The 17623-nt window shown below is 36.0% G+C and overlaps 1 protein-coding gene and 1 pseudogene across 2 annotated transcripts; one reads left to right on the forward strand and one right to left on the reverse strand.

The window, feature by feature from the left end:
* Window positions 1-300: 300 nt before the first annotated feature.
* LOC122149050 lies at window positions 301-3295 on the forward strand (annotated as a pseudogene).
* A 1106-nt stretch (window positions 3296-4401) lies between these two features.
* Window positions 4402-16497, reverse strand: LOC109051427 (mitotic deacetylase-associated SANT domain protein-like). 2 transcript variants are annotated; one of them, XM_042777703.1, is made up of 14 exons: window positions 16216-16497; window positions 16033-16112; window positions 12615-14199; window positions 11528-11764; window positions 9066-9378; window positions 8192-8258; window positions 7962-8104; window positions 7755-7858; window positions 6844-6919; window positions 6597-6685; window positions 6382-6504; window positions 6034-6147; window positions 5658-5869; window positions 4402-5389 (listed from the first exon to the last, which is right to left on the reverse strand). In XM_042777703.1, the coding sequence occupies exons 3-14, from the start codon at window positions 13965-13967 to the stop codon at window positions 5155-5157; spliced, it is 3066 nt and encodes a 1021-aa protein (XP_042633637.1). In that variant the 5' UTR covers window positions 13968-14199; window positions 16033-16112; window positions 16216-16497; the 3' UTR covers window positions 4402-5154. The 2 variants fall into 2 exon arrangements, with proteins under 2 accessions (XP_042633637.1, XP_042633636.1); XM_042777702.1 differs by having other exon boundaries at window positions 16033-16497.
* Between the last annotated feature and the right edge of the window lie 1126 nt (window positions 16498-17623).

Here is a 17623-nt window from a genome sequence, read left to right on the forward strand (position 1 = left end):
TCCATACAGATTAACAGCTCTATCCTTATCTCTGAAGATTAACCCTCTCATGGCCCATGTGGGTAAAAAATGCAAACTGTGAAAAGGGATATGATTTTTCTTTGGATGTTAATAGTAAAAGGAAATCAAAGAATAAAAAAAAATCTACTTTTCAGTACAGTACATTTAAAATTTGTTTTATGATCATTTGTTCACTAAGTGAAAGTATAATTGGCTTTGATAATTACTGACTGACAACTACAGGAAATATATAGATTGTCTTATCAGTCCCCTGATAATACTTATAAAAACAAGATCACCTTTTGCTGATTTTCACTCTGCTAAACAGCCTCTCAAGATGAAGTCAGAACTTCTGCTGGTGTTGGCCTTGTTCCTCTGTGTGAGCAGTAAACCCATGTTCAAAAGGAAGATGAATAATAAGTTGCTGCTGATCTCCTTTGATGGTTTCAGGTGGGATTATGACCAAGATGTGAACACACCAAATCTAGACAAACTAGTTAAAGAAGGAGTGAAGGCAAAATATATCAATCCCCCAGCGATCACCATGACATCTCCATCACACTTTACAACTATCACAGGTAAGGCTAACTTTCTGCCATTTTATATCTTATTGACTTAAATGTAAAATACACACTTACAGAAGGGAGAGTACAAAAAGAACAGAACAGAACAGAACAGAACAGAAGCCTCATTCATCCAAACTTTAAAGTAGTAGCTATAATTTTGTAATGCATACACATTTTGTAATGCTTTTATTTATTTATTTTTTGCACTAAAAATCTTTTTATCTGCACTGTTTGTTCACTGGTTTGCACTCTATCTGCCATGTGCCTTGCGCTGCTTTATTTAACTTTATTTTTATTTTATTATATGTCTTTTTTACATTCCCTTATTGTATTGTTGTTTATTGTATCTTATATTTTATATTTGATCTAGATTTTTAGGCTCTACTGTTAGTGTTATCTGTATGCACCGGGGGTCTGAGAGTAACGCAACTTCGATTCTCTGTATGTATGTATTGTACATGTGGAAGAATTGACAATAAAGCAGACTTGACTTGACTTTAATAATATGAGATTTAAATTAGTGGTTGATTTAAACCTCACATATGATTTGGTCGGTCAGTGAATTGGGTATCATTGCAAATAGCAATATTGTTATGAATTCAAATAATATTAATAATTTAATGAATAACAAATATATTAAAAATATGCATTGAACACATAAATATTTAATACATTTCATATATATATATATATATATATATATATATATATATATATATATATATATATATATATATATATATATTCTATTACATATTGTGTGTTGTGTGTGTGTGTTATTTTATTATATAGATATATATATATTATATATATATATATATATATATATATATATATAATTAAAAAAAATATATTATTAAATATAATTTTGCAGAAATAAGTGCATAAATTGCTTCACCATAGTTTACTCTGTGTTAATGTACATATTCTTGTCCAGTCTGCATTATCATGATGTTCAAAGTCTTAAGCTGTCTTCTGAGAGCTGCTGAGCACACACTTACTGGGCCAATTACCCCAGCATCATTAAATGACAATGTACAAACTTAGCACGAGCTCCAACTTCAAGGTTACTTACATAATCAGTGTTCCATGTTCATTAAACCTTGCTCAATGGCCATTTTACAGTTCTTGACATTATGTGTCATGCTTAAGAGTATTTAGAAATGTGAGTCTACATGCACACTGCAATCACAAGTAATCTTTTGAATGCGCTATTTAGCCACAAAAAAAACAACAACTATTGGTTAATCTAACTGAATATAATTTTCAACAGTTAAATATATTCTTATTATATGTCGATGTGATTCTATCTTAAACGTTTCTTCAGGGAGATGGATAGAGGATCATGGTGTTGTCCATAACCTGATGTTTAATGACACAACTGGCTTGAGAGTCCCCCACAAGGCAACACTGAAAAGATCAGAATGGTGGGATAATGGTGCTTTGCCCCTGTGGATAACAGCCCAGAATCAGGTGAACTTACTCCTCTGACAAGCTTATTGTGAGCAGATTTTAACAGGAAATGACTTTGAAATTAAGATTAAAATAAATTATCTTATAATTTACAGTATGGTTTTTTTATTTTGTTGTTATTAGAATATTTTTTTGTTTTTTTTTTTTCATTGAAATGATTTGTTTATTCTCTTTCTTTCTTATCATTTATGCATATGAGGGTTTTATGTTATATCTTATGTTGTTAAATTAATATTTCTTGCATTATTTTACTGTTATGTTTGTTACCATGATGGTGTTTTGTATGTGTGTGCACCTTATGTACATTATATAGTATTTAGCTCAGCTTGTGGAAAAGCTGCTTGTGATTAAAGTGAAGTGACGTGATGTGTAGCCACTTGTGTGTTTTGCTGGTTTTCAGTGTATTACGAAGGTATACAGATTTTAAGTTAAACCCATAAAACCATTTTTTTCCACTGTAAATGTTCTGGCAACCACAGCTGTCAGTTTTTACCATAAATTTTACATATTTTATTTACAGTGTATGTAAATATGTCCTGTAAAGTCATCCCTCATTGTAAATTTATTATCAAATAATGCAATAATGTCTCCTATATCTTTCAAAGGGCCTGAAAACAGGGTCTTTTTTTTCTATCCTGGTGGAGGAGTAAATTACGGTGGCCAAGCTGTGGATCGTTCCCTGGTGGCAGATCACGGGCATCCTGATGACAATGAGACAGAGTGGCGGCAGAACATCATCGACACTGTGATGGGATGGTTCACCAAAGATGACTTGGACTTCGTTACACTTTACTATGGAGAACCAGACAACGTGGGTCATGCTTTCGGCCCCGAAACCCCAGAGAGAAAGAAAGATCATTGAACAGATTGACCGCACTATTGGCTACCTCAGGGAGGCAATTCACAAAAGTGGTCTGACTGATCATCTTAACGTCATCCTGACCTCAGACCATGGCATGACCACTGTTAAAAAAGTTAATGAGATAAAACTTAGCAATTACATGAGTTTATTAAATCTAACCCGCTTTGACCTGCTCGACTACGGTGGGTTTGGGATGATCACTCCTAGGGAGGGCAGACAACAGGAAGTTTATGATGCCCTGAAGAACGCACATCCCAATCTGACAGTCTATAAGAAAGAAGAGATTCCAGAACACTTTCACATTCGCAGACATGAGAGAATTCAAACCGATTGTCCTTCTGGCTGGGACCTGGGGTTCAATATCAACTCTGTAAGTGTCTTTGGAAATAAATAGCACTCGTTTTAGCCAGCTGTTTGAAAGCTCAATTAGTCCAACATGCTAATTATGTCATACTAGCTTCACATCATTTAGCCAGTTTTTATCTACAGTCTGTATCAGTAAAATATCAATGAATACAAATATATGTAAATATACACTACCATTCAAAAGTCTGAGGTGTGTGGAATTTTAAAAACAATAATATTGTGAAAAAAAATTATTAAATTAAAATAACTGTTTTATATTTTAATATATTTTAAAATGTTATCTGCTCATGTGATGCAAAGTTGAATTTTCAGCAGCCATTACTGCAGTCTTCAGTGTCACATGATCTTTTAGAAGTTGAATTTTCAGCATGATTTGGTGCTCAAGAAACATTTGTTATTATATCATCAATGCTGAAGTAAAATGTTTGAAAGTTGTTTAGAGGCAGGGTGAATTTATGTAAACAGTGTGTCGTTACTCTAACTTTTTGTTTGCTATTTGTGCAGAGGATCATTGTTGTATATCAACAAAGGAGATCATGGATACAGTAATGAGGAAAGGATGAAAATGATCTTTCGAGCCTTTGGGCCAGACTTTAGGGACAATTTCTTGGCTGAGCCGTTTGATAGTGTCAGCATCTATCCGTTGATGTGTAAGCTGTTGGGTGTAGTTCCCAGGAAGCAAACAATGGAAGTCTCAGTGACACCAAAGAGACATGCTAGTGGATAACTCTGATGTGGTAAGCATTTGATTCGTCTCTCAGAAGGGGCTCCATTGAAAAATGGCCTCTTCATACAGTCTAACAGATTATAAAAAAATTTTCTACCTGTGTGAATTTTAAGAAAATTCATAACCAATTAATGACATTACTGGTTATTTTTTGCAGGTGGGAGCAGTGGAAGAATCAAGGTGTCTTTTTATGCTTCATTTAGTACTAATGATTATTACCTTTAACCATAATTTAAAGAGATTTGCCAAAACTACTAGTTCATTGCAATCAGCAAACCCAGAATACATTTAAACTACTATAATCACAAATGACTATTAAACAAAGACTATTGCTTTGTATCTTCTTCTAGTGCTGGTGATAATTGAACTTTTTTTCATATTTATTATATCAAATAAAATAATACAAGTTTATACTGGAAGTTTGTTTTTATTGTGCACACATTTTTGAAATATAGCAAATATCAAGCATGGTCACAATAGTCAACAAAGTGTGAAAAATGTGATGAAATATGTGTTGAAAATGTTTTTGTTGTGATTTTCTAAACTTCAGACTTTTTATAAAAATCCCTTAATCTTACATATTCCACTCCTCTTTAAGTGCATTCAAAACATAAATACACATTCTTTTATGTTTAGAGTACAGAAGAAAAAAACCTCAACAGGATCAATATTGTACACAATATAATACACAAAGGTCAACATATATATTTCTATGCATTATATACATTTCATGCACAAGAAATATTTGAATTGAATTATCCATAGATAGATGAGGGGAATTTTAGTTTGTGTTCTTAAGTATATATTATGTATATTACATAAACACATGTAAAAAAAAAAAAAAAAAAAAAATCTAAATCAAATTTTTTTGGTACTTTGATCAAAATCAAAGTGAAAGGGTGTACGCTTCTAGAAAAGCTCAACAATCAGCTCAGCAAACCTTTTTTACATTTGTTATCATATTTATCATGTGTCATATATTCATATATAAAAATATATACCAAAGGAAAGTTCTATAAAATTTTGGTAAAAACTAAAAGGCATTTTAGACAATTTTATAATTTCAAACATTCCAACCTCCCTTAACTGGGATGCACAAGTTGCACATTTTTGGTACAAACTGGTACTAAACAAGAGTACTAAAAGAGTCATGTACTTGCTCAATGCCAGTCCTCATCCTGCTCATCATCCAGCTCTACTGAGCTTTCCTCAGCTCCGCTACTCTCTTCTTGCCCTCCTCTTTGTGCCTCCTTCCTCCTTGCTGCCTCGAGCATCTCCTGCCGTGCCTTAGCGACCCGCTCTTCCTCTTCTCTTTGGCTCTGTGCTGCTGCCTTCCTCTCCTGTTCGGCGTGACTCTTCATGTGTGCACTGCGACTCTTCACTTTATAGAACACCCTATGTACACAGACCTCATTATAATTTATACAAGTCACCTTAAATGAAGAAACTGCTTTACATATGCTAAAATATAAACATTTATAAAGGCACTGACTAGCAAAAAAAAAACTAGCTGAGTGAATGGTATGAATAAACCCACATATAGGTGCTTAGAACTTCTTAGAAACCTCTGGAACAAACTGTTCTCAACTGTGTTTGGAGGTAAATGCAACTAAGACAAGCTGGGTTGCTTCAAATTGAACAACTAAGACACGTTCTGACTCACCTGCTGCACTTCTTGCAAGGGAAAACACCCTCTGGCTCTCCCTGACTTTTGTTGCCAGTTGAGGGTCTGTTTTTCTTTGCGGTATTGTCAGGGTGAGGCTTCGGAGGTGCAGGGGAAGGAGTTTTGAAGGGGGGCTGAGCCGCTGGCATCAGGCCAGAAGACACTTCCACAGAGCTGTTCTTCTGCTCCTCATGAGCCACTGCTGCCCTCTCCTGGACGAATGAGTAAACACAACCATGCAATCAGATTTAGCTATTCATTCGAATTTTTAACTAGACATTTAATATTCCAGCCCAGAGAAACATGATGGTGTCTTTATGATGTATTCACTATATTTATATACAAACAAGACAATGCTTTCAATCCAAATACTCACATTCTCATTGTCCTGAAGTGCCTTGGTCACATCTTGTAGTCTGCCATCCACATTGTATTGTGTTCTCTCCTGTTGTCTACTATTATTTTCTTCCTCCGCTTGTTTCACATGAATTTGTTGGAGATAAAAGAACAGACTGATGATATAAAAATGCAAGTCTGACAGAGGCAAGTATGGCCAGCACTCATGTATCACATCGTACAATTTTTTTTTTAGCACAGATTTTAAGATGATTTTCAGATGTAAATTAATAATGATTTTCAGCGTGGTTTCACACTTTGGAAAACACCTTGCTAGTAGTCAAGACACTGACAATGTCTAAAAGCAGTAAGCAGTAATAGCCTTTACCACAGGGACGTTATCCTCTGGCTCTGAAGGTCCATATGTATATGTGCCATTACGGCCAACCCTTGCTTGTTTCTTATAGGTGTAGTAGAACTCCACACACTGTGCCACTGTTTTACTCCTCACCTGCCAAATTAGAAACACTGTGTCACCTTAAAAAGGGGAAATTCGATTTGAATGAATCAACATATAACCAGTACACAAAAAAGACTGTATACCAGTTTTTGCACCAAGAAGAAATCTTTCCTGTAAGCAGAAATTCCCTTGTTGAAGAATTGTTTTTCATCCACAGTCCAGTAGTCTGATCCTGACAATATTTAAAGGACATCAAGTTCTTTCTATCCACCATACAACATTACAGATAATCTGTGGCATTGAAATACTATCATTTACAGTAACATCATGTTGAATCGTTTTTAATATGAATAGAGTGAGATCTGCAATTAGATGTTAATGATTTTCTACCTGCATAGTGGTAGTTTGCCAGATGGTGGTTCTTGGAGAAGATGGGATTCTTCATTAACATCATTTCCAGAGCTTCCTGCAGAGCCAAAAGGTATTTGTTGTTTATCCTGAATGCATATAGTTACATATATGCATCATATACAGTGATGGCCCCAACAAGTATTTGGACACTTTTAGACTACCGTTCAAATATTTGAAGTTAGTAAAAAAAAAAAAACCTTATTTCAGCAAAGATGCATTAAATCGAAACATTAAATTAAAATTAAAACTAAACTTTTTCAATGTTATAAAAGATTACTATTTCAAATAAATGGTGTTCTTTAGCACTCTCTATTCACAAAATAATAAAAAAAAAAAAAATTATATATATATATATTATATATATATATATATATATATATATATATATATATATATATATATATATATATATATATAATGCGGGTCAACTGTTTTCTAATAATAAGCACTGATAATAAGGAGAAATGTTTCCTGAGCATCAAATCAGGATATCACAAAGATTTCAGAAGGATCATGTGACACTGAAGACTTCTAAAGATGCTGAAGACTTTTAAAATATATTAAAATACAAAACAATTACTTTAGAAAATTATATTTGAAAATTGTTTTTATTTTTTTGTATTTTTGATTAAATAAATGCAGCCTTAAGAGCCTAAGATACTTCTTTCAGAAACACTACTCATGTCAAGTCTTTAAAAGTGTATGAATTTAATTGTATTAGACGAAATATCAACGCAACATATAGCAACGTATACAAAGAAATCCTTTTTTCCAGTTACAGTTAGTGTCAATGTGATTTTTAAAGTCAGACATTTTTCAGTGTGAATCAAGTGTCCGAACACTTTTTGGTTCCACTGTACATTCAACTGTGCTTTGAGGACTGAGCTCACCATGACATCCCCTCTGCACTCGTGCAGGCAGTGCATCGCTAGCTCTGGGTTGGTTCCTCCTCCATACATGGCACTGGAGCACACCAGGATCATCAGGTCATCAACTGAAAAATAATAAGGATAAGAATGGAAGTATGTGACACATACGTCTGAGTTATATGCAGTTGTGAAAATCAGCTATATCAATGCAGTTTAAAGATAAGTTACATCTCTTATCCTTGGAGGGCATAGAATCAGCCTCTGAATTAGGAAGCCAGACCAAAGTGGCTTTTTGCTGGTCCTTCAGAGCCAGCGTTTGATCCAATAGTTCTGGAATTTCTGCCTGATACTGAGAGCCGATGTTTATGCGCCTAAAATGTGTAAGAGAGGGAGAATATACTTGAATAGAGGATAGGGATTGTGATGAATAGCTAATATTTATTTTAATAAATGCTCACGGTTCTAGGCTGACAGGCGTTGCTTCTCCAATCACTGAGAGTGCAGGAGGGGTGATTTCAGAACTGCCTAAAGTGCAGAAAATAAAGTCAGCATGTGAGAGAGAGAGATTGAAATTATTAATCATGTCAGTAATGAACTACAATTTATCTACACCTGCAATTCATTAGGTAAGGATAAACACAAATAAACAAACAGTGAAAAAAACTTAACGCTTTACATTAAGGCTGTATAAGTTACCATTAGTTAACGTGAACTAACAGCTAATAATACAGTAACAAGGTTCAATTTGTTAGCAATATTAGCTCATGATACATTATGATATATGATGTACTAACTAATAAACAATAGACATTTCAAGTTTTATTTAAATACAAATGAATTAATGCATTATGAACATGAACTAACAATAAACAATAAATGTACATAAATGACTAATAAATGCTCTACGAATGTCCAGTTTATTGATAGTTCATGATATCTAATTAATGTTAACTTCTGTTTTATTAATAAGTATGAATAAACAAATAGTGAAGATAAAAATATACACTTTACATAAGTTAACATTAGTTAGCACAATATGAACTAATAATGCATTATATTAAAGACATTTATCATTATTTCAAATATATTAATGCATTCTTATTATTAAAAGTTCTATGTTAACATTAGTTACTAACATTATGAAATACTGATGAACAATACTGTGTTTATATTGTAAATGAACCTAGATGAATAAATGCTGTAAGAAACTATTGTTCATTGATAGTTTACTAGAACTAATGCATTAGCAAATGTTTATGTTTAAAACTTTACTGTAAATTGTTATTAATAAAAAAAAAAGTCCTTTAAAATGAAAAGTCATGTGGAACGCACTTGAATGTAGCAAGCTTCGAGTGGCGCTGCGGGGTGTGAATGGAGGCTGCAGGACCTGGCTGCCTGCTGCCATAGAAGAGAGGACAGCAGAGAAGTACAGCCCAGAGCCTTCACGCAGAGGTGAAAGAATGGGTGGAGGGGTGTACGGAGGGATGATACTGGCATGGTCCAGCAGGCGTACAGGGGAGCGCAGATTGCTCTGGTAGGGAGTGATGCTGGAGTAAACAGAGGGGGCGATGAAAGGGCACGGTTGAGGTATGACCAGAGGCTCGGGACGTGGACGGCGCCTGGATTTGTCCTCTTGTCCTTTACCCTGATTCAAACATAAATGGCAGAAAAATATATTATAAAAACTGTTTAAAAAGCCACTTCTAATGTGGAAGAAAAAAGCAAAATAAAATAATGTGGAAATTATTTAAAGATGCTGTATGTAGGATTGACACCGAGTGGTTGATCTAGGTATTGCAGTCCAAATTCAAAATATTGGAGAGGGTTTTTTTCACCCGGCCCCTCCTCCTCAGACTTGACTCACACACAGGTTGCCAGATTGACGACACAAACAGGAATGAGCACACCTGATGATGAATGAAATGAAAAACGCTGTGTTTTCCTCCAACTGGCAACCCGGGGTGCTGAGATACAATTGGGTAAACTGGCAGTTGTGGGGGGGGGGTTTCACAAACCAAAACAAAGACTGACATTCCGGCCCGGAATGCACATTTTCAAAGGAGAATAACTGACTGTAGCATTGTTTTTCAGATAAACAAGTATGTTATCTTAGCATGTTTCTTAAATATCTGCAAACATATTATGGTATTTTTATGCTTTAGTAGAGTCAAAATCTTACATACAGCACCTTTAAGAGCATTAATCAGTGTTATCAGGTTTCGTGGTCTGAAAAAATAAGCCCAAAACAAGCGACCCAGTCTTGGTTTTGTTTAAGTGTGTTAATGTGTGTTATAAGTTTTCGTGGTCTGGTTTTGTAATCCCAAAACCACTTGCCTGGAAGTTTCTAGTATACCTAGTAAGACCTTGATTAGCTGGTTCAGGCATGTTTAGTTAGGGCTGGAGCTAATCTCTGAAGGACACCGGCCCTGCAGGACCGAGTTTAGAGACCCATGTCATTAAGTATGCATATGGCTCCCCTATACCCAAATTTTAATTGGACTGTGTTCCAGTTTTCTATTATACTATAACAAAAACATGTTTTTTTTTTTCCATTAATTGAATCGTTTCTAGTCCTCCTTCTCCCACGGCATACTATTTAAGGACAAAATAACCACATTAGCGCAGAGTATAAGAGAAAAAAAATGTGTGTGTGGATGGAAAAAAGTATTTTTTGTCATTTATTTTATTTTGATTGGGTTTTTTAAAAAAATTGAAGGTGAATACATAAGCTTTCCATTGATGTTGTTATTAGGATAGGACAATATTTGGCAGAGATACAACTATTTGAAAATCTGGAATCTGAGGGTGCAAAAAAATCAAAATACTGAGAAAATCGCCTTTGAAGTTGTCCAAATGAATTCTTAACAAAGCATATTACTAATCTAAAGTTAAGTTTTGATATATTTACGGATATGGAACATGATCTTTACTTAATATCCTAATGATTTTTGGCATAAAAGAAAAATCGATAATTTTGACCCATACAATGTTTTTTTTGGCTATTGCTAAAAATATACCCCAGCGACTTAGGTCTGGTTTTGTGGTCCAGGGCCACAAATCAGGATTTTATTGTCCTCAAAACTCATAAGATACATTAATGCAAACCACTTTATTTTCCCTTGATATCTAAATAAGATTTACATACTGTATCTAATATGTATGCATTGAGGTAACACTTTGCTATAAGCTTTAATTAGTTAACATGAACTATGAGCAATATATTTTTTACAGCATTTATTAACCTTCGTGAATGTTAATTCAGAAAAATACAATTGTTCATTCATTAACTAATATTAACGGATACAACTTTTGATTTAAAAAAGTATAAATGTACAAATCAGCATTAACTAAGATTAATAAATGCTTCTGTTCATTGTTAGTTCATGCTAGTTCACTAAACCTTATTGTGAAGTGTTACCGAAATGTCTTACTGTTGCATTAAAAGCAGCTTGTGATGGCATAAAGATGCTGAATTAAATGACTTCAAACGTCAAAATAGACTTTGGTTTGTGGGTTCAGTAATGTAGTAACACATGCAGTGCTGGCAAAAATGACAGCAATATTTTGATGAAAAATAGCAATTGCCAGTGGATCACACATGAAATAATAAAGCGGTTTAGTCCTATGATTGCAAACCACTAACAAGATCAAATACATAACTATATTTAAAAAAAATATATGCCCAAAAAATACATAACCCCGCAACTGCTCAAATCTATAAGCGACAAGGCTAGAGTCGCTTATAATAAGTGGACTTGGCAACATTGGCATTAACCTGTATTAACTGTATTAACCTGGATGAAGCTCTCGGCTGCTGAGTTCTTTATTGGGTGCCGGCGTGCTACAATAACAGAGGGTTTACAATCAGGCTGGCTCTGCTGATGTGAAATCTCTGAGGGATGTCGAATATTATCCAGCTGTGTCCAGCTGCCCGGTGCTTCCATTTGAGTTTGACCTCTCCGAACTGGGACAGAGACTGGGATGACTAGTGGTGCCATCCCAGCTGGTCTACCAGGGGTAACATCCTCACACTATTAATAGAAGACAAAAAAAGACAGAATAAAATATGAATGGAGAAGAAAAAACAAAGGATAGAGAAGCACAAATAAAAGTGTGTGTAAGCAGCCGGCAGCGTTTAACTGAGTCACAGAGCTAGATGAGTTACTCTGTTCTAGAAACACCATTACAGGTCAAGAATTTAAAATGAATTTTTTTAAACAACAAACTCAAACAAATAGAGCTGTCTCTGCCCTGTTACTGTGCATTGAAATATCTGAAGTCTGCAATATTTTAAAGAACAAATTCATACCAAAATTCATGTTTTGTGAGGTTTGGATCGGACAGATGCTTGCAAATAAGGCTTGGTGAATCTGCCCCTACCAAATTCAACAATGGATTTTGAGAGAGTGTGGAATGTAAAGGTGTGCAGACATGCAGTTGCTCACCAGACTGCTTTACAATGCTCAATAACTGCATAAACTCCACTGCACTTCATACTGTTTATGATTGGGGAACACTACTCTGAGCTGAGTTTGTACTGTATTGTTTACTTTTATAGTTTGATTAGTTATAAAGCTGGTGACACGTTTCACCCAGCTTCAAATTCTTACTAGAGTCAGCAATGGAAATTTTTAGGTTTTGAATGAGCCAATTCATAAACTGGTTTAAACAACAAAAACAACTTAGTACACCATCAAAGCAGCAAAACATTCCAGCATATATACATACACATACATGCATGCTAACCATTCAAACGTTTGTGGTTAGTAAGATAATTGTTTTGAAATAAATACTTCTATTCATAATGACATTAAATTTATCAAAAGTGACAATAAAGACATTTATTATGTTACAAAAGATTTCCAAATGAAATAGGCTCACCTTTGCTGGCAAAAAATCCATCTCTGAAGCCTTTTGAGCAAGAGTCTCAAGGTTGATCTCCTTTGAGGCCCTCCGTCGTCTGGGAGTGCTTTGGATGACCCCTACTGCGGGTCCTTGGACTCCACCAACTCCTCCATTCTGGGCAGAAACCTTGTCACTGGATGTCTGGTTGCCTTGAGGAGAGACTCCATCTTTGGAGAGCCGTCGAGAGCGGCGAGGGAAGACCTGGCGTTTTTTTGGGGTCTCCTGGAGTTCTGGAGTGTCCTCTGCAGATCCAGATTCCTGATAATTTGCTCCCTGAGGAACAGGATGTTGTGGTTGAGGGACCATAAGCTGAGTCTGGCTCAGTTCTGTTTTTACCCGAGCGCTGGCAAGATCTTGTGACTCAACATCTTGTTTGACTCGCTGCTTTTCTGTAGTCTCTCGTTGTTGAAAACCTTGTGCATGCTGTTGCAGCTGCTGCTGCATCTGTTGCAGATGTTTCTGCTGTTGGTACTGCTGTTGCATTTGCTGCAGCCGTTGCTGTTGTTGCATTTGATGCTGCTGTTGTTGTTGTTGTTGCTGCTGCTGCTGCAACTGATGCATTTGCTGCATTTGTTGCATCTGGTGCTGACAATGAAGCTGCTGCTGTTGCAACTGCAAGAGTTGCTGTTGCGACTTCGGCTTCTCATTATAATTCATATTTAAAGGCACACTGTTGCCTTGGAAGACTTGTTGGAAACCAGGCGCCTGTGGTTGCTTGGTAGGTCCAAATGCCAACTGGAAGGGTTGCAGAGTGGAGTCGGACACATCGTGATGCATTCCCTGTGGCTGATACTGGAGGTCTGCAGGTCTGTGACTTTGTTGGAGCTCCTGAAATTGAGCATGATGCATGGCAGCCATCGTGTGATGGTCCCAATCTGCCCCGGGAACATGAACAGTGTCTGTGTAGGACTGTGATGAACTTGGTGAAGGCTTCTCCAACTTTACAGCCTCCATTTCATGACTTTTGTGAAAGCCTCTTGGATCATCTATACCACCTACAGAAGGGCCAAAGTTCTGTGACCACTTGTTCATGTTCGGGACGCCCTGAATCCAAGTCGCAGTCTGCATTGGGTTTTGAGGGATCCACTTTACTGGTCCCGATTGCTGAAAATGGCCCCGGACCTGATAGGCTTTATCAGATTTGTAAAGGCTCAGGACTTCAGGGCTAGAATCCACCAAAACCTCTGGGCTGCTGTGAGTTTGCTCCAAGGACGGAGTGCCCACATTGTAGAAGAGATCCCCTGAATGCTGCATTGTTTCCCCAATGGCTTCAACATTCTGCTTGCTAATACTGTTTATGGTTCCACTCTGGTGTGGAGAAAGACTCATGGCAATTGTGTGAAACTATAAGACAAGAAAAAACCTGGGGCATTCAGCACTTCAGTTTTAAGTAAGCCTATAACAAGGCCAGATGTAAAAAAGAAAAATGTTTTACAGAGCAGAGCACATGCGCTATTTTGTGAGGTCTAGAAGCGCCACTGCCCCTCTTGCTTTTAAACTGCAGTATAAAGGTGGTGTAAATATTTAAAAACTCAGTCATTCCTCAGTCACAGGAAATGCTCTAAAAAGGAGAGAAAGACAAAAAGTAAGGTTTTTAAGTGAGTCACAATAGGAGTATAAAGATGTCAGCATTATACACAAAATAAACAAAAAGACAAAAGTAAAGAAAAAGCAAAAGTAAAATCGGTCAATGACATGTCACTCATTTTATGTTGTCTCTATACTATTAACTTGTTCAAAAATACATAAAAAATGCTACTGATACATACAAAACTTTGCATACATATTTTCTACGATGTACAGAGCCCCTAAAGGGACAAAGTATGAGATTTAAGGAAAAATTATATTTCATGTTTTTGTGCAACATTGCAAAACATTTGTGACTGTGCCTGTGAAAACCAAGCTTAATGGGATTGTGTTCTTCAAAATGAAAATTTTGTCATTAATCACTTACCCCCATGTTGTTCCAAATCCGTAAAATCTCTGTTCGTCTTGGAACACAATTTAAGATATTTTAGATGAAATCCTGGAAGCTTGTGACTGTCCCATAGACTGCCAAGTAAATAGCAGTGTCAAGGTCCATAAAAAAGTGAAAAAAAAAGTGACGTGACATTCAGCCAAGTATGGTGACCCATCTGCCATCAGTGCTCTGCGTAACCCCATCCGAAGTGCATACACACAGAGCAGTGAACAGACACACACACTGTGAACACACACCCGGACAAAAAACAAAAGATAAAAAAATTTGTGTCATCCGCGCAACAGGAACACTTTTAAGCGAAGACAAAAAACAAAAAACAAAAAAATGCTCTTTTTTGTGTCATCCGCGCCACAAGATGGAGCATTTTTGCTTTTTGTTGTGTTCCCGTCGCTTCATATAACCCAAATTTTTTTACGTCTGATGGCAGATGGAGTATTCTGACGACGACTTTCATACCTTTTATGGACCTTGACACTGCTATTTACTTGGCAGTCTATGGGACAGTCACAAGCTTCCAGGATTTCATCTAAAATATCTTAAATTGTGTTCCGAAGATGAACGGAGCTTTTACAGGTTTGGAACGACATGGGGGTAAGTGATTAATGACAAAATTTTCATTTTGGGGTGGAGTATCCCTTTAAGTCTTTAAGTATTTGTATTTGTGTCATTTACTGTTTTACATAAAATCATCCTTCATAATGTAAAGAACATTCTGTGAAAATGTAACAATATTGGCTGAGTAATGCCATGTCAAAGATTGAAATCATAGTGAAATTAATGGTTGAAATCAAATTTTGATGCTTTTTATCTCATAATTAGATTTGGAGACTTTAGCCTCAGAACAGTTCAAATTAATTATAAATAGGGTGAGTTCAGTAAACTTCAGATCACCAATAACAAAACAGGCCATGGCATGTCAAAACTGACTCACATAATGAAAGGACACTAAATGCAAAAAATATAATTTTGCTTCCCATTAATGAATGGCTGTTTGATAAGACCTTTGCGTAAAGAAGGAACATGGCCTAAAACCAGGAAACTTGACAAACACAAACGCAGAAGGCAAGAGCAGACAGAACGGGAGGGGCATGAAAGTGCAATGCAAGACAACAAGAATTACAGGAAGTGAAGAGGGAAAGGGAGAGAGAGATGAGGAGAGAATACAGGAGAGAGAGAACAAGCAGAACTACTTTTCAACCCATTGATGACCCCTCCCAAGCTAGCAACTACGATGAAAACATTTGTTATAGCAAACTATATGTATAATCAATGGTGCACAGCAAAACAAACCACCCTACATACTTCCCTGTAAGAAGACAAAGTATCAGTTTGGTGCACTTTGCTCCTTTACGTTTCTTGGTTTATTGAAGGAAATGTCGTGTATGAAACAGATTAAGATTGTAGCGTACTTACACTGTTGCAATATGGTATTGACGTCCTCCTTCCTTCCTTTTCAAGTTCGGGTGACAGCACCTTACAAAACAGTTCCAACCCTGGGCAAAGTCAACAGCTTGCATGACCATTTACACACTACGAACAATGCAGTCTGTCGTAATCGCCTAGACACAAGTGCGCATATTTGAAACGCTAAAATACCATGTCATAATGCATCGAGAGGCCTTTCCGACATGTAGGCTGACAGATTCAACAACTTTTGGTATCCGAAAACTCTTCAGTTGTAGTCACCAAACGTGTTTTCCTGTTTACATTCTGCTGTTAAAGCGCAATTTTACCGATACTGTTTGCAGGACGTGTAGAGTTCGAGGATCCTCTTGAAAAATAATCAATCCATCAAAGTTATTTATCAACAAAACAGTTCGCACTGACGCAGCCAATCCGCGTGTTTTGGACTGAAGGCGAGGCGAAGGCGATACAAGGCGCAAAAGCGCACGCTGTGATTGGACGGAAGGAACTTCTCGCGCACTGCTGGAATGTGTCATATTTAATAAGTGAGACCAACTAAAACAGGAGACCTTTATATTTCCATATCACTTTCACTTATTATGATTTCAAGATATATTACAGGATGTGTTGACTGTGTCATTACATTCTTGTTAAAAATGCATGTTGACCTGGTTCTCTATCATTTTGAACCTATTGTAATCTGTCAGGCTCCTTACCAAAAAACTGTAACAAAACGCAAGCAATGAGAAAGATACTTCAGGTAGACAGTGTCTGTGCCTATTTGCAATACAGTGTGGCAAGACATTTCAACATTAAATGCTTAAATCTAAATAGTTTGTATTTTTCTTAACTAGTCAAGTATAATTAAATACTAGTCACTACTTGAATATGTACAACCAAAAAAGAACTGTATCTAACGAATAAGTAATAAAATAGTTATTAAGTTGGCTACTGAAATGCTGTTTAAGCTTTAGTACAATTAAAAAACCTGTGGTGGATTTAAGCTGGTCAAGCTGGGAGACCTGCTAAAAGACAAACAAAGTTTAAACTTACTATTTTCATCTTAGACCAGATAAGATTAGACAACCAATCTAAACTAGCTGGTTGTTAACTTAAAAAAAAACAAAAACTGAATCAACTGGTTTTAGATGGTTTTAAGCTGTTTTATTAGCTGGATTTTTTTTCATTCATGTTAGCAATATGTTAAATCAAATTAAAAACATGCTAGCAATATGCTAATCATGCTAGAAAAAGTTAATTATGCTAGAAACATGCTGTTAGCATCATACGTTACCTAACCCTAATCATGCTAAAAACTTGCTAGCAACATGCTAACATTGGTAATCATGTTTAAACATTCAAGCAACATGCTTATCATACTAAAACATGTTAAAACATGCTAATAACATGCTAATCATTCTAAAACATAGCAAAATGTTAATCAATGCTAAAACATGCTAACAATATGCTAATCATGTTAGCAACATGTTAGCAACAGGTTAATCATGTTAAAACATGACAAAAACATGCTAACAACATGCTAAATACATGTTAGCAACATGCTAAAAACATGTTAACAACATGCTAGAAACATGCTAAC

Source organism: Cyprinus carpio, chromosome A20, assembly GCF_018340385.1.
Source record: "Cyprinus carpio isolate SPL01 chromosome A20, ASM1834038v1, whole genome shotgun sequence".
Classification (NCBI taxonomy): Eukaryota; Metazoa; Chordata; class Actinopteri; order Cypriniformes; family Cyprinidae; genus Cyprinus; species Cyprinus carpio.

What these genes read in the sequence shown, in the direction of transcription:
- LOC109051427 (XM_042777703.1), bottom strand. Translation starts at nt 13,967, where the DNA reads ATGAGTCTTTCTCCACACCAGAGTGGAACCATAAACAGTATTAGCAAG. An exon ending in CAGCCGAGAGCTTCATCCAG is followed by an intron (nt 9,379 to 11,527) that starts GTTAATACAGTT and finishes TGTTTGAATCAG; the next exon opens with GGTAAAGGACAAGAGGACAA. An exon ending in GGCAAACTACCACTATGCAG is followed by an intron (nt 6,686 to 6,843) that starts GTAGAAAATCAT and finishes AAATATTGTCAG; the next exon opens with GATCAGACTACTGGACTGTG.